At 50.8% G+C, this 20680-nt stretch overlaps 1 protein-coding gene across 4 annotated transcripts in view; it reads left to right on the top strand.

Moving 5' to 3' along the window:
- The window catches only part of RGS3 (regulator of G protein signaling 3), a 129544-nt gene that overhangs the window by 17886 nt on the left and 90978 nt on the right, over positions 1-20680 (top strand). For 2 of the 4 annotated variants that reach the window (XM_071217038.1, XM_058302511.2), the window contains exons 2-5: positions 4713-4763; positions 9744-9802; positions 10670-10764; positions 12833-12901. In XM_071217038.1, the coding sequence (XP_071073139.1) occupies positions 4713-4763; positions 9744-9802; positions 10670-10764; positions 12833-12901 (274 nt within the window). Of the gene's footprint in view, positions 1-4540; positions 4607-4712; positions 4764-9743; positions 9803-10669; positions 10765-12602; positions 12692-12832; positions 12902-20680 lie in introns of those variants that run through there. The other 2 variants (XM_071217039.1, XM_058302514.2) reach the window with 2 other exon arrangements.

Below are 20680 nucleotides of genomic sequence, written 5' to 3'. Positions count from 1 at the left end.
CAGCCAAGTTAGATGTCCACTGTGGTAGGTCCAGAAATCTTATTTTACTGGAGTGCTCCAGAAAGACCTAGAATTCTGTGCAAATGATCCACAGGAATTTAATCCATCAAGAGACCTGAATGCAAATTTATTAGTTTATGCTGAAAAATAGAATTGCTGAGTGGACTAGAAGACTTATGCCGACCAGGGCAATCTCTTTCTAGAAGGAAGAACAAGTTGGGAAACTGCATTGACAGCGTTTTTCTCAGGAGGCAGAGAGTTGAGCAAAGGGAGTTGAACTGATCCTTCATGATTTTTTCATCCCAACACAGTAGCCCCTGTAGGTCTCCTGCCCGTTGGCACCATCACAGGCCAGGACGCTGCTTCTCTGAATGGAGCTCAAGATAGCACCTGTAGATTCTCCTCTGCAACACCTAGAAATTCTCCAGGATCATGTCCTGAGAGCTGTGTGGCTCCGGTTTCCCAATACCACTGAAGTGATCATTTCTCCCTTAGTGGGCAGAAAGTGAAATTGATAAAGAGATCTCACCCTCTCAAAGCCTCAGTGAAGCCTGCTGTGTGGATGAGGTCGCTGAGGACCATGGAGAGAGAGGGGTGCCCGGCAGAACCCTGGGCTTGCTCCCTCCTGCACAAGCCTGGAGGTGCAGATTTGTCCTGAGGACTGGGCTCCCTGGACACCCACTCTCCTTTGTTTATACCGTGTCATCATCCTTCCAGAGGCTGTCGATGCATGCTGGTTCTTTTTTTAAATTTTTTGAAAAGATTTATTTAAAGATTTATTTATTTATTTAATTTCCCCCCTTCCCCTGGTTGTCTGTTCTTGGTGTCTATTTGCTGCGTCTTGTTTCTTTGTCCGCTTCTGTTGTCGTCAGCGGCACGGGAAGTGTGGGCGGCGCCATTCCTGGGCAGGCTGCTCTTTCTTTTCACGCTGGGCGGCTTTCCTCACGGGCGCACTCCTTGCGCGTGGGGCTCCCCCACGCGGGGGACACCCTTGCGTGGCACGGCACTCCTTGCGCGCATCAGCACTGCGCATGGCCAGCTCCACACGGGTCAAGGAGGCCCGGGGTTTGAACCGCGGACCTCCCATATGGTAGACGGACGCCCTAACCACTGGGCCAAAGTCCGTTTCCCTGAAAAGATTTATTTATTTCTCTCCCCTCTCATCCTGTTGTCTGCTCTCTGTGTCCATTCGCTGTGTGTTCTTCTGTGTCTGCTTGTATTCTTGTCAGCGGCACTGGGAATCTCTGTATCTCTTTTTGTTGCGTCATCTTGCTGTGTCAGCTCTCTGTGTGTGTGGCACCACTCCTGGGCAGGCTGCACTTTTTTTGCACGGGGTGGCTCTCCTTGAGGGGCACACTTCTTGCACATGGGGCTCCCCTGTGTGGGGGACACCCCTGCATGGCATGGCCCTCCTTGTGCGCAACAGCACTATGGGTGGGCCAGCTCATCATACGGGTCAGGAGGCCCTGGGTTTGAACGCTAGACCTCCCATATGGTAGGCAGATGCTCTCAGTTGAGCCAAATCCGCTTCCCATGCTGGCTCTTAAATGGAGAATTGCTTTTCTAGTGAATTGGGCTTGCCTGCATGCACCCAGGCAAGCGCCTTACAGATGTGTTCTCTGCACAACCCTGGGTGGCCTGGCTCCCTCTGCGACACTCTCCTGTCAAGCCCTGAGCCCCTATCTTCTTGCTTTGTTTTCTGGGTATGCCTCTTCCTGATTGTGTCTTGAGATTAGGATTTTATCTCCCTGTGGTTCTCTGCTGAGTAATGCCTGCCAGACTGAATTTCTTTAGCTGGCTTCCATACACTTGTTCCACAATGCCCAGAGAATCTCAACGTCCCAAATCCTGTGCCCAGCAGAATTTGGGTTCATTGCCTTCTCCATGCTTACTCAGAAGCACAGTCTCATCCAGTATTTTTCCTGCCATATGGAGCTCTGTTGTTCTCCCTTTGGCTCGGAGTCCCGGCTTCCTAGCATCCTGTGCAGCCAGGCTGGGTACCCATCACCACTACCTTTTGCTCACAGAGTTGGCATCCCACTGCAGCCCCCTAGGAACTGGGGGCATGCCCTCTGTAGGGTCCCTGCACATGGGCTACAGCCTGAGCCTGGGGAGGAAACAGGGAGGCTGTAAAGGGTAGAGATTTGGGGAGCCATGAGGGGCTTGATTAGCTGGCACCTAGACCAACTGAAGGGCAGGGTTCAGTTGATTTCCTCTCCAACAGGTGGCTTTTTCCTCCAGACTCAGAGACATTTCTGGGAGCCTGCCCTCTTTTTGGCTTCCTCTGGGCTTCTTGAGAAAATCTGCGGCATCTTCTACGTTCCTGAACCCAAGGGTTGCACTGGCAGGGCCAGCTCCACCTGGGGGTACCAGCTAGAGGGCCGGGGGTGCTCTAGAAAATGAGGGCAGAGTGCTGGAGTGGGGCGGAGGTCGTCTCCATTTCTGGCTCTGGGGTTCCCTGGGCTCTCTGGGCCCAGAGCAAGCCGCCTTCCGTCTTGGGGCATGATGGTTCCAGCTACCAAACCCGGAGGTTGGGCCAGATGACCTCAGGGGCCTTGAGTCCCTGCATTGGATGGAATAGGCTGATGGGGAGGACGCGGGGCGAAGGTGTGGCCGAGGAAAGGCTCCCGAGCCTCATCATACCCTCCTCTGTGAGCCCGAGGGTGGGGTTGGGGCAGGTGCACCCTGCGCCGGGGGGCCTGGACAGCGGTCTTTGGGGTTACAGGGTCCAGGTGCCCTGGCCCTCCCTGAGAAGACCCTGATCACCTGGGCTGGGGAAATAGGGCTGTGCAGATGCCTCTGCTTTCCAAGAGTGTCTTCGCCCCGGGCCGTCCTCTGTAGCACCTCGGCCATCGCACCCTGCCCTGGTCAGCAGGGTTGAGCTCCCTGCGGGCGGGTGCCGGGCACATCCAGCTCTGCCCTCCAGTGCTCAGGGCCTCTGCAGGTGCCCGGCAGATGCTGGTGAAATGGAGCTAGTGCCCATGTGCATTGGAGCCTTCTCCAAGCCGGTTTCTGGGATGGAGCAGTTGTCAGGTGACAGGGGCCCCCACACTGCTTCCTGCGGGTTTAGAAATCCAGGCTCGTTCACATTAAAGCTGGGTTGGCGCAGGAAATACTTTCAGAAATAGTGTTTCATGTTCAACATCGACCTTTGGATCAGTGAGATCCAACCCGTGACTGCTGGTCCTGCTTGTCTATTTCCGAAGCTTCTCCCCCCGCCCACGCTGGATGGAGCAGTTTTTGTGGGAGTTTTCTCAGCTCTAGAGGGCCCCAAAGTGGTAATTGCTTAGAACTAATAATACCCTGGATTCTCCTGGCGCCTGTTGTCCAAGGACCTCTTCACCCTCCAGCGTTATCTGATCTCCACAGAGCTTGGAGTGTGATAACCACTATTATTAGCGCCACCAGCCACCCCACAGGCATGGGCATTGTAGCAGAGAGAGAGACAGAGACAGAGGAGACAGAGACAGAGAGACAGAGAGGGAGAGAGAGAGAGAGAGAAGATAGTTGGGGCTGGAAGTGGACCAGGGCTTGCTGGAGTCTGCATTGCTTTGGGCTGCAGCTTAAACACCCCAAAGTGTGAAGGTTGGGTGGTTGCCCGGTCCCAGGGGTTGGTGACTCACGCGGTTAGGAGACTGGGTTCTGCTCTCCAAACCCTGCCTGAAGCAATGCAGCCTGAGCACCTGCCCCTGGCCCAGTTCCACGGGGCATGTCCAGAGATGAGCAGATGAGGTGACGTGAGGAAAGGTGGAAGGACTTTAGGTCTAGAGGAGAGAGAGTCCATGGACTGCACAACCAGGTCCAGCCAATGAAAGTTACCGAGAGGTCACTTCTGGCTCTATAGAAGACAGAGCCCTGAGCAATCAGAGCTGTCTCCAAGGGGAACAGGCTTCCATTGTAGGAAAGGAACTCTCCGTCACCAGAGGTGACCAAGCCGAGGTGGATAACCGCTAGACAGGGCTGCACAGGGCAGGCGCGAGGACTTCCTGGTTGGCCGGTGGGGCCGCCGCTCGTTGGGAAGCCCCGCCCCGCCCTTCCCGCCTCCTCACTGCACGCCTGCCAGGTGGCTTGAGTTCAGCAGCGACGCTCCAGGGAGGCGCCTGCCCCACCGGGAGAAAATTGTTCCGCGTCAGTGAGGAAGAGTGTGATCCTCTCCTCTCTGTCCCTGCTGGAGGCACACTTGGGGGCTGTGAGGATGACCTGAAGATCTGTTTTGTCTTGTTTTTCAATAAACCTGGAAAAAGCCAGGGGAAAATCCTCACCTAGATCCTCAGTGTTCACCTGCCTTCCAGCTCAGCTCTTTCACTGTCTTCATGTTTCTCCCTCCTCCTCCCTCCCTCCTCTCTCCCTTCCTTCCTCCTCTTTCTCTTTCTCTCTCTTCCTCTCTCCTCTCTTCCCTCTCTCCCTCCCTTCCTCCTCTCTCCCTTTCTCCAACTACCCTTCCAACTGCCCAATAATGAGCACTCTCCAATGTGACCCTGGGCTGCCTTGTAAAGTAGTGAGTTCCCCGTCACCAGAGGGGAACAAGCTGAGGTTAGAAAACCATGGCTGGAGGTGTCAGAGGCTGAACTGGATGGCTTCTGAGATCCCTCCCACCATAGAGCCTGTGAGTCTTTGAATTGCTTCACATAAACAGAAGAGTATTCCTCTCACCACTGCACCATTTTTCACTCAACAAGGAGACAGAGTTGCTTCTATTGTTGTTTCCGCAGGTCAGCTGAAGCTGTCGATCGATGCCCAGGCCCGGGTTCTGCTGCTGCACAGTGAGTATGGCTGCACACCAGGCTCACCTGCCTCGGGCCAGGGACGGGTGGCTGTGTGACCGTGGGCCAAGGTTTCCGTCCTCATCTTCACATAGCAGCCATTAAAAAAAATGGGGGGCTATTTCTAGAGACCCTGTCCCTGTCCCAGACCTGCCCTGGAGCTGTCTTTGGAGACTGCCCTTGGCCCTTGCAGAGCAGGCCCGCAGAAGGGCTTTCCTATCCTCCCTTCTCTTTTTCTCATTCGTTCATTCATTCATACATTGATGGACAGCGAAGGGTCATGGTTAAGGTTGGTCTTTGGCGCCAGCCCTCCAGAATGTCAATCCCAGCTCTGCTGCTCACTTGCTGAGTGACCAAAAACCAAGCTCCATTTTCTCCCATGTGAAATGGCGGTGATACCAGTACCTATATTCTGGATTGTTACAAGGATTATTATTATTATTATTTTAAAGATTTATTTTATTTATTTATTTCACCCCACCCCTTCATCGTTGTTGTTTACATTTGCTGTGTCTGTTTTTTGTGTGCTTGTCTTCCTTTTAAGAGGCTCTGGGAACTGAACCTGGAATTTCCTATGTGGGAGGGAGGTATCTAATTGCTCGAGCCACATTTGCTCCCTGGTTTAGAGAGTCTCTCATTATATTTTTCCTCCTTGTATCTCTTGTGTCAGCTTGTTTTGTCAGCTTGCCATTGTGTCTGTTGTGTCAGCTAACTTCTTGCTTGTCTTCGTTAGGAGGCACTGGGAACTGAACTGGGACCTCCCATGTGGTAGGCAGGAGCTCAACTGCTTGAGTCACATCCTCTTTCCTTGTTACAAGGATTAAATGAGTTAATGTTAGTAAAGCACTTAGGATAGTACCCAGCAGGTAGTAAACCCCGATATAAGTGCTTGTTGAATAACACAGAAAACCACAAATTCAGGAAGTAGTGATTGTGTACTGGCTCTGTGCTATGGGCTCCACCACATTGAGGAGAGGCCCCTACCCCTGTCTAAGTGGTGCTGGAGAGGAATGCCAGAGAAGACTTGGCAGAGAGGGTGATGTCCACACTTCATCCTGAAGAAGGGACAGGATTTAGCCAGGCAGAAGGGAGCAGAGGGCCGGGCAGTCCAGGTAGGGCAGCATGTGCAAAGGCCAGGGGGTCAATGAGAGTGTGATGCATTTGAAGAACTGTTTAGCATGACTTGGGCATGACACAGGACAGGGCCAAGGGGTAAGCCGGGGCCATGCGATGAAGGTCCTATGTGCTTCCAGAGGATTTTGGACCTTACCTGTCCATCCACCCATTTGTCCTTCCTTCTAGCACATAGATAGTTGCTAAGCTTCTGTTATGTCCCCCACAGCCTAGACACATCTGTTTGGCCCAGAAGGCCTCTCTCCCCAGTCCCCCTGGCACTTGCTGCTAAATGTACCTCTCACTGCCTGGTCTGTCAGTTCCTTGAGCCCCTTGAATGGACTGTGTCTGGCCATGCCTCTGTGTCTTTGCACCCACTGTTCCTTGGGTCTGGGGTAGCCTTCCTTGCTTTTTGAAAAAAATTAAAAACTTAAAAAAAGATTACGTTCTCCTTTCTGGTCTTGCAGGAAATGTGCCTGCCTGGCTCATCATGCAGATTCAACTTGGGAAGGTTTTACCCTTCAGCCTGGGCTGAGCTTGTTGCTTCCTCCTCTGTGTCCTCATTGCAGCCGTGACCACTGTGCCCCCCGTGTCCCCTTAGGGTGCTTCCTTCCCTGCCGGGCCGGGAGCGCAGCGAGGTCCATGTGTCCTCTGAGAGTCCTCGGGACTCAGTCAAGGGTGAAGGAGTTTGCCATGAAGCCCACCGTGCCTGGATCCTGCCCTTGAGGCCACGCCCTCGAGGGGAGGGACGAGCACAGTGAGAGCAGACCTGCAGGCACCCAGGATCCTCTGGGCCTCGGCTTGTGGCCTGCGGGAAAGTTCCCAAGGGCCAGGACGGGGTGTTGCCTGCCCTCCAGGGCCTGACTCCAGCTGTGCAAACAGTCTCTGCAAAATGCCTCTTGGCCTCCGCCACGGCATTTGTCCTGCACAGTTTGCTTTGGCTTCATCCCAGACTCAGGCCCTTCATCTCCTCCAGCTCGTTCCCACTCTCTCCTTTGGCATCTCAGGCTCATGCCTCGGACGACTGGGAGCTACGTCTGAGCCATACCCAGTCTAACCCGAACAGAAAGGAGCGGAGAACAGGGGCTCAGCTTCCCTGGGGTCTTCTGTCTGATCTCTTGAGACCTCAGGCAGGTGGGCCATGCTTGCTTCCACCACCAGACCTGCACCCATCCCCACCCCTGCCTTGCCCATCCCTTGCCTTTCTTTCTTTAGCAAACATTTGTTGAGCAGTTACTTATTAGTCAGGTATTCTACTAGGCATTTTAGGACCATTAGCTCATTTAAACCTCACAAGCTATGATGTGAAGTGGATATTATTACCACTCATCCATGAAAAAAATCACAAACCCAGTCTCAGAGAGTGAAGTGACTTGTCCTAGCTCAGGTGGCCACTCAGTTGCAGAACTGGAGTTCACGCTCAGGCTTGGCTACCACTGGACCCCCTGCTTTTGACCACTGTGCTCTGTAGCTCACACTACAGGGTGAATTCTCCCACGTGGCTCTTCCATTCCCAGAAGGTAGCCAGGTGTGTTGGAGGGAGCACCGGACGGGGAGTCGGAAGCATGGGTTCTAATCCCATTAAATGAGGGGCTGGGCTCAATGCATTGTAAGTTGTCTTCCAGAATCAGGGGACCGGCTGGGCTTGTGATGCCCTCACGAGGGTGCCACCAGAGTGGGGGAGATGGTGGGATGGACTTGACCAGAGAGGGGTTCATGCCCAATGGTTGTGATGCAAATGGAGGACCTGGTAATAACCCTTCCCACCCACTCACCCCAACAATTCCTCCTCCCCGAGATGGCTCCCTCATCTGTCAGCTTGCTGTCTGTTTGCTGTGTCCACTCATTGTGCCTGCTCATTGTCTGCTTGTTTTCTTTTAGGAGGCACTGGAACTGAACCTGGGACTTCCCATGTGGGAGGCGGGCGCCCAACCATTCGAGCCACATCTGCTCCCTGTGTCTGCTTGTTCTGTCAGCCCACAGCATCTGCTTGTTGTGTCTGCCTGTCTTCTTTATGAGGCACCAGAAACAGAACCCAGGACCTCTTGTGTGGGTGGCGGGTGTCCAACTGCTTGAGCCACATCCACTCCCCCAACATTTTTTAAAGCAGCTTTAGTGAGCTATATTCACATACCATACAATCTATCCAAAGTGTATAATCAATGGCTTTTATTTTTTAATTTTTTAAAGATTTATTTATGTCCCCCCCTTGTTGTCCTCTCACTGTCTGCTCTCTGTGTCCATTTGCTGTGTGTTCTTCTGTGTCTGCTTGCCTTCTCTTTAGGCAGCACTGGGAACCGATCCTGGGATCTTCCAGAGCGGGAAAGAGGCGCTCAATCTCTTGCGCCACCTCAGCTCCCTGGTCTGCTGCATCTCTTATTGTCTCTCTTCTGTGTCGTGTCTCTTCTTGTTGTGTCATCTTGCTGCGACAGCTCTCCACTCAGGCCAGAACTCTGTGTGGGCCAGCTCTCCGCTTGGGTAGCTAGCTGCGTGGGATCGCTTGCCTTTCACCAGGAGGCCCCAGGAATCAAATCTTGGACTTCCTATATGGTAGACGGGAGCCCAGTCGCTTGAGCCGCATCTGCTTCCCTCAGTGGTATTTAGTATAATCATAATGTGCATTTATCACGACAAGAAATTTTAGAACAGTTTCATTACTCCTAAAAAGGAAAATTCTACAGCCCTCAGCAGTCACTTTCAATCCCTCTGTCCTTCCCTAGCCCTACATAACCACTAATCCAATTTCATCTTTATAAATTGATTTATATTTGCATTTTATATAAATGGAAACATATAATATGTAGTACTTTGTGTCTGAATTCTTTCACTTAGCATAATTTTTTTTGGTCTGATAGTAAAATTTTGTATATTAACAATATCTTGTTCAATTTCAAAGAAAAACAATCTTATATATGCAATATTACCCATAATCATATTTCACATGAAGTTTTACTATGCTATACAGTCCCATGTTACATTTTTTAGCTTTCCTTTTAGTAATATATATGATCTTAGACTTTCCCTTTCAACTACTGTCATACCAACATAATAGCACTGCTAGTTACAAACATTATGTTGTGCGTTCACCTTTTCTATTCATTTCTGAAGAACACATCCTTTTTACTAATTCTACATAATTTAACCCTCAGCTTTCCATTCTCTAACCTCATTCTACTTTCTGGTGACCTATATTCTAATTATTAACTCCATGAGATTACACAATATATTTAGTTCATAGTAGTACAATCATGCTGTGTTTGTCCTTTTGTGTCTGGCTTGCTTCACTCAACATAGTGTCCTCCAGGTTTTCCATGCTGTCATATGCTTTACAACTTCGTTTCTTCTTACAGCTGCATAATATTCCATTGTGTAAATACACCACAGTTTGTTGATCCATTCTTCAGGTGATGGACACCTGGGCAGTTTCCATCTTTCGGCCATTGTGAATAACACCACTGTGAACATCAGTGGGCAGATGTCTGTCTGTCTGTCTGTGCCACTGCTCTCGGTTCTTCCGGGTATATACCCAGTAGAGGAATTGCTGGTTCAACCTCTTCAGGAACTGCCAAAAAGTCCTCCACAGTGGCTGTACCATTCTGCATTCCCACCAACAGTGAATAAATGTTCCTTTCTTTCCACATCCTCTCCAACCCTTGTAGTGTTCTGTCTTTTTAATAGTGGCCATTCTAATAGTATGAAAAGATACCTCATGGTAGCTTGGATTTGCACTTCCCCAATCACTTGTGATGTTGAACATCTTTTCATGTGTTTTTTTTGCCATTCGTGTTTCTTCTTTGGACAAATGTCTATTTAAGTCTTTGGCCCATTTTTTAATTGTCACCCCAACATTTTAATTCTCTGTTTTAGTCATAGAGGGCAAAGGACTGATGGGCAGAGAGCCTGGACTCTGTGAGGCTTATGTGAAGGTACTGTGGGCCTGAGGGGGGGGTGGGCCAGGGGCTACTGGAGGGGGCAGCGGCCTCTCATTCATTTGGTTGACACTGGGGTGAGGCCTTGTGCCAGAATCGGCCCCTTGCCCTAGCCCAGCCCGTTCCCTGGGGCTTCTTGGAGAGCTGGGCTCTTAAGAGCAATCTTGGTTGCTCATGCTGATGGGCACCGTGAGCGTGTGGATGACTGTGATCCACAGGCAGCCCAGCATCCTCCTCCTGCCCCCGAGAGCTGTGCACGAGGAAGCAGACTGGGCAGGGCTTGGCAGTAGAGTTGGGGGGAGCCTCTGGGCTGGGCCCCTTGCAGGGAGGTGCAAGGTCAGGAGCCCCCCAGTGTGGCAGCCAAACGCATCACTCTGCACTCTTCCTAAAGCCCCCAGGCTGGGCCAGGGCCCCAGTGGGCAAGGACTTGGCCCGAGGCAGGGCCAGCAGCCGGGGGCAGGGGAAGAACTGGCACCAGGGCGAGGGCCTGGCTTTGGGGCCTTGGCTGAAGGCTGACCTGCGGCCTCCTGTGCAGGGAGCGCTCAGCAGCTGGCTGGGGATGGAGAAGAGAGGAGGCCTTCTGCCTCCCGGGAAACCTCCCTGCTTGGAGGAGGAGTGGAGTTGATGAAGTCCTACCCTTGTCTGGCTGGACCCAAGGCTGACCTCTTGGTAGCCTCACTGAGGTCCTGTCCCGGCTTCTGACCCCAAAGCCTGGGCCTGGGCTTCTTGTTCTTGTCCGGCCTCTGTCAGAGGTGGGCTGAGCACCCCTGGACTCCCTTCCCTTGGAGATGTGCAGGGTCACCTGGAGAGCTTAGGACTACCCAGCCGTGAGAGCGACGAATGCTCGCTTTTCTCCAATTCCAGATTTCTCTGATCCCTGAAGATGATCGGCTACGCCGCCAGAAGACACGGACCATTCCAGACTGCCGAGACCCAGCTTTCCACGAGCACTTCTTCTTGTAAGGGTTGGGCGCAGCGGGCACTCGAGAGGGCGGGAAGGAGTGCGTACCTGGAAACATTCCTCCTTGCCGCACCCAGAACCAGGTCCCGGCAGAAAGGCAGTGACTTCCAAAGGCTGCCTTTGTGTCCACCCTCGCTGGTGTCCTGGCATCCGTGGCACTAAGGGTCCATCTGGTCAGCCCCCACGACTCAGGGCCCGACCCGAGGCCACCCCTGAAGACAGTGGGCAACTCCCCACAGGGCTGGGGCCAGCTCCCTCCTGGCAGAAGGAATTTTCCAAGCTGAGAGATGTTTCTTCCCCTTTTGCAACCCTCTTTAAAAGCTGACCTCTCTGAGTCTCAGCTTCCTTCTTTGTAAAATGGGGCTAATAATAGTGCCAACTGAACTCAGAGAGTCGAGAGGGGTAGGTGAGGCCGTGTAACGCCGAGCAGGTGGCGTGGAGGGATGGGGGTTTGTGCCTCTGGGGTCAGTGGGAAGATAACGGGCGTTTTCTCTTTTCCTCTTAGTGAAAATTAATAATAAAATTTCAGGTTTTCGCCTTACTGCACAAGCTAATTGTATTTATTGTTTAAAAAAAAAAAGTTCAGATAAACAAAAAGAAGAAAAAAACACCCATAGCCCTACTGCTCACAGACATGCCTGGCTCTATTTGTTTTCAGATCTTTTAATTTATATGGATGTGTATACCTATATGTCTATATGTGTTTACAAAAGTGGAATTGTCCTGTAACATTCCATAAACACTTTTTGTTCTTTACAATGTCATTTCTTTTCTTTTTTTAAGATTATATTTATTTCTCCCCTACCCCTGTTCCCCCTATTGTCTGCTCTCTGTGTCCATTTGCTGTGTGCTTTACTGTGTCTGCTTGTATTCCCATTAGGCGGCTCTGGGAACTGATCCTGGGACCTTCCGGAGTGGGAGAGAGGTGATTATACACTCTTGCGCCACCTCAACTCCCTTTTCTGTTACGTCTTCGTATTTTCTCTCTGTGCCTCTTGTTACGTCATCCTGCTGTGCCAGCTCTCAGCTTTGGCAGGCACTCCTGTGTGGGGCAGCTTTCTCGTACTGGGCGTCATTCCCACGCAGGGCGACAGTCCTGTGTGGGGTGGCCGTCCTTTGTGGGCCAGCACTCTGTGTGGGCCAGCTCGCAGTGTGGGCCAGCTTGCCCTCACCAGGAGGACCTGGCCATCGAACCCTGGACCTCCTGTATGGTAGACGGGAGCCCGATTGGTTGAGCCACATCCGTTTCCCACAATGCCATTTCTGTGAACTTTTTTTTTCTTCCCCTCCCCTTCCCCACCCTGCTGCTTTTGCTGTCTGTGTCCATTCGCTGTGTGATCTTCTGTATCTATTTCTCTCTTTTTGTCTTCTCATCTTTCTCCTTTAGGATTCACCAGAATTCGATCCTGGGGACCTTTGGTGTGGAGAGAGTTTCCCTGTCAATTGTGCCACCTCAGTTCCTGGTCTGCTGCTCTTCTCCTTGACTCTTCCCTTTGTCTCTCTTTTTGTTGCATCATCATTTTGCTGCAAGACTCACTTTTGTGGGCACTGGCTTGCTGTGCGGGCACTTGGCTTGCTGCATGGGTACTCGGCTTGCCACATGGGCTCTGGCTCACCACACGGGCACTTGTGTGGGCACTTGGCTCACCATATGGGCACTTGGCTCGCCACATGGGCATTTGGCTCGTTGTATGGGTACCCACATGGGCACTCGACTCGCCATGCGGGCACTCAGCTCAGTGCATGGGCACTTGGCTCACCACACGGGCACTTGGCTCACGATGCAGGCACTGGCTTGCTGTGCAAGCACGCTTTTCTCTTCTTCTCTTTCCCCAGGAGGCCCTGGGATTGAACCCGGGTCCTCCCATATGCTAAGTGGAGGCCCTATCAGTTGAGCCACATCTGCTTCCCTCTGTGAACTTTAGGTATGGAAATACTCATCTCCCACACCATTTGTTGTATAGTTTATTTAACCAGCTCCCTACATTGGACAGTTAGGACTGGCTCCATGGGGCTGGCCTGGCACTTGGCCCTGCTAACACACGGATGGTCTATTGGCTTTGCAGCCCTGTCCTGAAGGAAGATGATGAGAAGCGACTTCTGATTACCGTGTGGAACAGGGCAAGTGACTCCAGGTGAGGAGAACCATGGGGTTGGGGGGAGAGCCTGCTCTGGGCTGGTGGGTGGCAGCCAGGCGCCCGGGACATGGCAGGGGCTTGGGTGGTGCTTGTGGGATGAACGAGGGATAGTAGTAATGCTAAATTGCAGAGGCTACCAGCCCCAAATCCCCAGCACTCCAGGTGACGCCAAGGAGCAGTGGTCAGGGAGCATTTGTGGAGCACTTGGTATCAACCAGGCTCCGTGCTGGGACCGGGGATGCCAAGCAGCCTCCACGTGACTTCTGCTCTCCAGGCGCCCACTGTTCCGGCTCTGCCTGGAGAGGAAGTACAGTAGCAGCATGCATGGAACAACAGTTCCCTGGAACTCTACGCTCCATGCAGAGAGGCCCATTTCTCTCTCAGTCACCCCTGACTCCAGAGACTAGCACATAGGTGTTTGAATGAATAAAGGAATGAATGAGTAATAAGGAGAGTGAGTGTGGGAAGAGGGAGAGTGTGCTGTGGGCTGAGCTGATCATGGAAAATGTGGGACTTTGGGCTTGGGGTGGAGATGAAGCACAGGACAAGGAGAGAAGGTTGGAAAGGGCTTTCCAGGCAGAGGGATAGCACGAGCAATGTCAAGGAATGTGACTGCTGGGCTCAGGGGGCCACCAGGGGGCCCTTTGCAGGGGCGCGGGAGTTTTGTGCAGGAGAAACCGAACAGGTGAGTCCCCCTGGGAAGTCCAGGCCACAGGAGGGAGACGTGGCTGTTAGTGGTGGTGGTTAGTACAGAGCAGGGGAGGAAAGGGGGTGAGAGCGATTGACCGACTGCTTGGGACGCAGAGACAAAGCCTTGCCGGCCGTCTCGCAGGCCGCGGCCGCGGTGAGCCGCTGGCGCAGCCCAGGAGATCTGAGAGATCTTGGGGCCGGTAAGCTTTGCTGAGTGATTGCAGAACCAAGTTTGGCTGACAGAGGGTTCGGATGACAGGAAATCATCTCAGCTCACTAGTTCAGACTCAGAAAATAATTTGAAGTTCATTGCTTTTTAGTGCCCTAAATTTTATTACTTGGTATGCTTTTTTATGTTGGGTCCTATTCAGCCTTGAAAATTAAGGATTTGTTTTTAAAAAGAAGAACTGTTTTTCATCATAAAATGATGCTTATGGTACTGTGGATCTCATTCATTCATTCTTCATTCATTCATTCATTCAGCTCCCATTTCCTGGGCATCAATACGGCAGTGTTGTGCTAGGTGCTGAGACACTTGGGGTCCATCAGAGACTATTCTGCTCTCAAGAGGGTCATTGATAGAGAACTGGGGATGTGGTGGTGGGAGGGCAATATGCCAATGACAAGGGCAGTCATTTACTAGGTGTTTACCATGTGCCAGGGCTTAACAGTGCATCAGCTCATTTAATTCTTACAAATTTAAGAGGAGTGCGTTTTTGTCCTAAGTTTTCAGAAAAGGAAACTAAAACTAAGAAAACGTAGTAACTAGTGCAAGGTCATAGAGCCAGTGAGCAGTAGAGCCGGGATGGGACCCCAGAGTGCCCCCTCCCAACACTCGACTGCCTCCTGGGTGCAAGCTGATGCACAGGAGAAAGAACCCGGGGAGGGGACAGGACAGAGCGGAGGTGGAATGGGGAGGGGGCTGCGGACTCATTGGTGTCGCTGGAGGGTCAAGTACAAAGTAGGGACTGGCTAGAGGCAAGTCGAAGAGGTTGGCAAAAGGTCCAGGACCCAGTAGGTTCTGTTAGGAGTGTGGATTGTCTCCCAGGGCCAGTGGTTCTCAGTTCTGGCTGTGTATCACCTGGGATGCTTGTGGGAAACACAGGGCCCAGGGACCACCTCAGGCTGATTAAATCTCAATCTTCATGGGCAGGATCTAGGAATCTGCCTTGCAGCCCATTCATTCTTGGGGTGATCCTTTATTTTTATTTATTTATTTATTTATTTCCAGGAGAAGTAGACAGCTTTATTGGCAGAAGCGGGGGAGCCAGGGCGTGTGGGCTTACGCGCAATCCGCTAGCGAGTCCCAGGGTGATCCTTTAGCAGCTCTAGCTTGACGATTAGCAATCTGCCTGGTAATGGGGAGATACTGAAGGGTTTTCAGGAGAAGGTGCCTAGCCCGGAAGTGCATTCCAGGACTATCATTCTGGAAGGTTTTGAAGGAGTTGGGTGGAGGAGGAATTAGGGATTCCCGTGGTGATCTGGGTGGGAAGTGGTTTAGGGATAGAGAGGAGGGAAACCAATCCAGGGCACACTTAGGACATTAGCTCAAGAGTGCTTAGTGAAGAGGTGACTGCGAGAGCAGCAGGAGAAGTCAAGGTGAACTCCTGGGGGGTTGGTGGTGTCCCCGTCTGAGGCAGAGTGTCCTGGAGGGAAGGAGAATCAGCTCTGGGCACCGGGGGATGGAGGTGCCTGGGGACAGCCAGGCGAGAGCTGTGTAGGAGGTGGCTACTGACCTGGAGCCCAGAAGAGAGAGGTCTGTCCCAGCGACAGAGATATGGGGACCACCCCGTAGGGGCAGTGGGTGAAACTCGGTGAGCAGAGGAGGTGGCCAGGAAGAGCACTGAGCATCAAGCACCAGGAGTCAGCATCCTCTCTTGGGAAAGACAGCCAAGAGAAAAGGAGCCCTGAAGGAGGCAGAGGAGTGCTGGAGGGACAGAAGGACATCCCAGTGGGTCCACTGGGTGGAGGCGAGGATTGGAGCAAGTTTCAGAGGCAGGCACCACACTGTGGGAGGAGCTGCTTTCTCCACTGTGATTTCCCCTCCTGTGAGACTGGAGTGAGCCTGGCAGGGAGCTGCTGGGGAGGAAGCCAGTAATGCAATTCACATTTTCTGGAAAAGAAAGTGAGGCGGGGGAAAGTGAGTCAGCGCCCAGGGAGGCAGCGTGACCGAGGCAGTGTCTCCACTTGTTGCCTATTTTGGGAAAGTGAGATTCCTTCCTAAACAAAACACAGTTAAACTCGTGGTCACGGTCCCAACCCAAAGCTCCAGAGGGACAATGCAGGCTCAGACAGGCCGCTGTGGGAACAGATGGTCGTGCTGGAGCTGTCAGCACCGCCGAGGCCCACTCAGCCGGTGGGGGGCGTAGCATCGTCCCGCTTCTGGACGAGAAGGTCTCTGAGCTGGAGAAGGTAGGCAGGAGGACTGCTGGAAACTTCTGCCCTGCTGCACGCTCTCAAATCAAACCTGCTTCTCTGAAGGACGGAAATTCAACTCACCAACGTGAAAGAATTACGGAAGGAAGGAAACCAACATTTATTGAACTCCTTTCTGTGCCAAGCACTTTACATGCATTATCTCATTTAATCCTCATAACAACCCTGAGAGGTAGGAATTACTGTTGCCCCTCTCTTCAGAGAGGTTTATGGAGGCAAAGGAACTTCCCTGAGGTTATATGATATAATCACAGTTCATATTTATTAAGCACTTACTGTGTGTGGATATTAATTGAAGAACGTTCTATGCATTATGGCATCTGATCCTCACAACACCATATGGAGTAGGGATTGTAATTGTCCCTTTTTTTATAGCTGAGCAAAGGGAGGCACAGAGAGGTTAAGTAACTTGCCCAAGGCGACAGAGCTAGGATGCAGTGAAAACGATGCAAATCCAGATGGTCTGGTGCCAAGCCTGTGTACTTTTTTTTTTTAAGATTTATTTATTTATTTCTCTCCTCTTCCCTGCCTCCCCTTCCATTGTCTGCTCTCTGTGTCCATTCACTGTGTGTTCTTCTGTGTCTACTTCTATTCTTGTCAGAGGCACCCGGAATCTATGTCTCTTTTTGTTGTGTCATCTTGCTACGTCAACTCTCTGTGTGTGCGGTGCCATTCCTGGGCAGTCTGCACTTTTTTCACACTGTGCGGCTTTCCTTATGGGGTGCACTCCTTGCACGTGGGTCTCCCCTATGTGGGGGATACCCCTGTGTGGCAGGGCACTCCTTGCACACATCAGCACTGCACGTGGGCCAGCTCACCACTTGGGTCAGGAGGCCCTGGGTTTAAACCTTGGACCTCCCGTGTGGTAGGTGGATGCCCTATCTGTTGGGCCAAATCCACTTCCCTAGCCCATGTACTTTTAACCAGGTGACAGCACACATGACAATCTCACATGGGTGATAAATGTCTCCAAAGCCACACTCTTTCTGTGTCAGAACACTTCTTCCTCAGGCCTCATGCATTTATAGGGTAGTGGCATTTATAGTGTAGTTTTATATAAATCACCAGCTAAATGGGTGCTGGTCACACTTTGCAACCACTAGCAAATAAAACAGAAGCTTCTGTTTCACAAATTGTCATGATCCTTCCAGTGATGACTGTAAACTTTGATGAGAGAGCCGAGGTGATAGGCAGAGAAGCTCTGGGGAAGGGCCAGCTGATTCCATCAGGGTGATCACAGTGGGAGCTCAGGGGAAGTGGGTCTCAAGGCAACAGAATTTGGCTGGGCCTCACTTGTTGTGAGGCCGTGGGTAAGTCTCTTTCTCTGTCTAGGCCTATGTTTCCTTGCCTGCCAGCTACAGCCATCTCCAAGGTTCCCTTTAGCATCGAGGTTTTGTGAGCTACAGAAGTGAACTACTTTTTATGTTCTTGTAAAATTATAGACATTTTCAAATATGTACAAGTATAGAAAGTTACTGTCTAATAGATCCTCATATACCCATAGGCCAGCTTCATCAATTATCAGTACATGGCCAATCTTGTTTCATCTGTGCCTCCACCCACTTTCTCCCCACCTCCCCCTCCAGTGGATTATTTTAAAACAAATCTCATACCTCATCTCATCTCACCTCACCTCACCTCATCTCGTCAGTATATATGTCTCTTAAAAGATGACTTAAAAGAAAAACCCACAATGCATTATCACACTTAAAACATTAACAGTAACTTGTTCCTTAATATCATTGAATATGGGAATGAGGTACTTAAAAGTTCTGTGTGATGATATAGCAAGAGCTAAATTGAAGCTTCTTAGTATCAGTCATTAAGAGTTTTCAGAACTTATGGCCAGAGAACAATCTTGGAGAGAGTTGTGATGCTATGTACCAAGTTTGTATAATCGAAGAACATAATCTGTCATGCTTATAGTAGCTGCATTTAGGAGGCTCTGCCTTCTGTGCTCCCAGCACTGTCCTGGGCACTCTTGTTTAATCTCTTTCATAAACAAGACTTCAGTGCCAAGCATAGTGGCTGAATGCTAGAAAGCTTTGGACCAGAGGTGGGTAGAAAACCAGGAATGGAAAAACACACATATAATGTAAGCCATCAAATTAAAAACAAATTGAGATGAAATGCCGTAACCCTGCAAAAAGAATAATTTAAGGGCAACAGATGTGGCTCAAGCAGTTGAGCTCCCACCTCCCACACGAGAGGTCCCAGTGCCTCCTAAAACAAAAACAAACAACAAGAAAACACAAATTGAAAAAACAACTCAGGGGAGCTGATGTGGCTCAGTGGTTGCGTGCTGGCTTCCCACATATGAGGTCCTGGGTTCATTAAGGCCCCTGGAGATAGGATTAAAGTATATTCCCTCAAAATCACTCATCTTCGTCTTTCAGTAGGTCTCCCATCCTAGGTATTCCCTTTGTGTGCTCTAGAAAGCCGTACCTCTGGGCCTTTGTACTGGCTGTTCCTCTGTTTGAAATACTCTTCCTCATTTTTTCTGGCTCATCTCCTTAGGTCTTCTCCGAGTACCTCAGTCCTAAGCGACCTCTTGCCTCTCTGAACTTTCAATATTTGTTGCCTGCACTACTCTCACCCTGTCTTCTGTTTTTTCAAACAATTTTATTGACATCTTAAGTGTTAATTTTATTGAAACCATGCTGACCATTCCCCCCTGGCTTTGGCGTCTCCTGTATTGTTGTCATTAAATTCCTGCTTGTTTGTCTTGTGTCCTTAAGGCCCAGGGCCTGCCAGCTGTGGGCAGGACGGGCTTACGTGTCTTCTGGAGAGCACTGCACCCTGAGCTCAGGGCGTGGCATTCAGAAGTAACTAAGGCTCGGGCGACGGTCTCCAGCAGTCCTCAGGGTCGGCGTTAGTTCCCAAGCATAAAGCTTGACCAGCATTTTGCTGTGTACTCAGGTTGCATGTAAAAGAATTTTTCTTCCATCCCCAATTTTTCAAAAGCCGGCTTCAGAAGTAGCTAATTGAGGAACACTTAGAGTGAGGTTCCTGCTTATGGACATTAATTGTGACAATTTACTCTGCCTGAGTTGTCGTGAAATCATTGGAGGCCCCTTAGCAGGAAGCAAAGCTCAGGAGAGGCTACTAACCATTTAGCGTTCTCTACGCACCGGGAAATGAACATTCCACTTAGTGAACAGCAGGGAGAGGCAGCGTTTATTACAGCTAAAGCTTCGTGCCCGGAGATTTAGGAAAGTTACAGCCATGCCCAGTATGAAAGAAAAGTGTACAGTGAGATATTTGTTTTTGGCAGTGGGATTGGGAGGTGGATATGGATGGGTCACTTTACCTCACTGTCCTCTTTAAATGGATTATCCATTGGGCCTGATGGGAGGGTCAAGGAAGAGAGGAGAGACGATGGAGCTGAGGCTGGAGGAGAGGGGGCCAGGGGAGAGCAGGTGGGAGGGCAGAGAGAGACACAGCTGTGGCTCCAGCAGGGATCTGCAGGGCAGGTGGCCGGTTCTGAAGCCCAGGCCCCGCGTTCTGCCTCCCCACCCCACCCTTGGCTTGGCTGCCTGTGAGAAACCAGTTCTGTTTTACTTAGGACTATCAGGTGGTAAGCTGCCACCCTTTCCAGAGAATCCAGACAATATGTATTTATAGAGATCTTCTTGATCACCTTTCCTTACTTGGGATTGGGCATTTGGGGAGGGGGTATGTCCTGCAGGAGCGCCTGGAGAGCTTTCTCAGATTCCCATGCCCCACCCCACCTAGGACCTACTGGGTCTAATTCCCCAGGAGCAAGCCGTGGTTCTGTCCTGCAGCCCTGGCTGGAACCATGGCCCTAGCTCAGGTTCCCGAAGACCAGATTCCCAGGAGGCCCATCTCCAGAGAGTTCACTGCCCACCCACGCAGCCCACCTGTCTTTAGACATCCCCTTCCCCCAGCCCCGCCCCCGATATCATGCCTTCCACAGGACTTAGTCAAATCCCTCTTTTTTGTGGGTCCTTCCAATGGTGAAGACAGCCATCAGGGTTAAACTCTAGACTAAATATCCATCTTGCTTCTTAACTATTAAAGTAATCTGTGAAGAGGTCTGAGTCGGGGATGCGGTGAGGGGGAGGAAAACAGAAAAAAAAACACAAAACTCTAATGTTAGCAAAGAGCAGGATGTGGTAGAACAGAAGTGTTTAAAAATACATCAATACTTTTTTTTTCTTCTGATAACAAAAGTAGTGCTTGTTCCTTGTGAAAAATGTGAAAACACTGGAACCCAAAGAAGAAAAAAAGATCCTTATAATCTCACCTAATAGATAAAACTGTTGTTTGTATTTTATGTAAACTAACTTTCCTCTAATAGTGGCTAAGTTTTTCTTATTATTATTTTTTGCATTTCACTAAAATTAATCTACGTCATTGTTATTAAAAGCTGCCAAGTATTAATTGTTGGATATTGTGGCTGAACGGTGGGTGTTTTTCAGTAACACTGAATTACTCCTAACCAAGAAGAGCCAGCACTACCTCTCTCCCTTGCCGCAGTCTGGTGTTTCTCATGAAGCCTGGCCCTGGCTCCTTCCTTCCTGCCGGGCTGACAGCCAGGCCAGTTGGGTCTGGGTGACTTTTGTGTATCAGGTTGGTTTGGACCTTGATCTGGAGCCATCTCAGAACTGCCCTGGTCCTGCCTAGACC

This window comes from Dasypus novemcinctus, chromosome 8 (assembly GCF_030445035.2).
Source record: "Dasypus novemcinctus isolate mDasNov1 chromosome 8, mDasNov1.1.hap2, whole genome shotgun sequence".
Lineage (NCBI taxonomy): Eukaryota > Metazoa > Chordata > Mammalia > Cingulata > Dasypodidae > Dasypus > Dasypus novemcinctus.
Note: the sequence above shows the minus strand (reverse complement) of the source record. Positions and strands in the feature narration are given on the sequence as shown.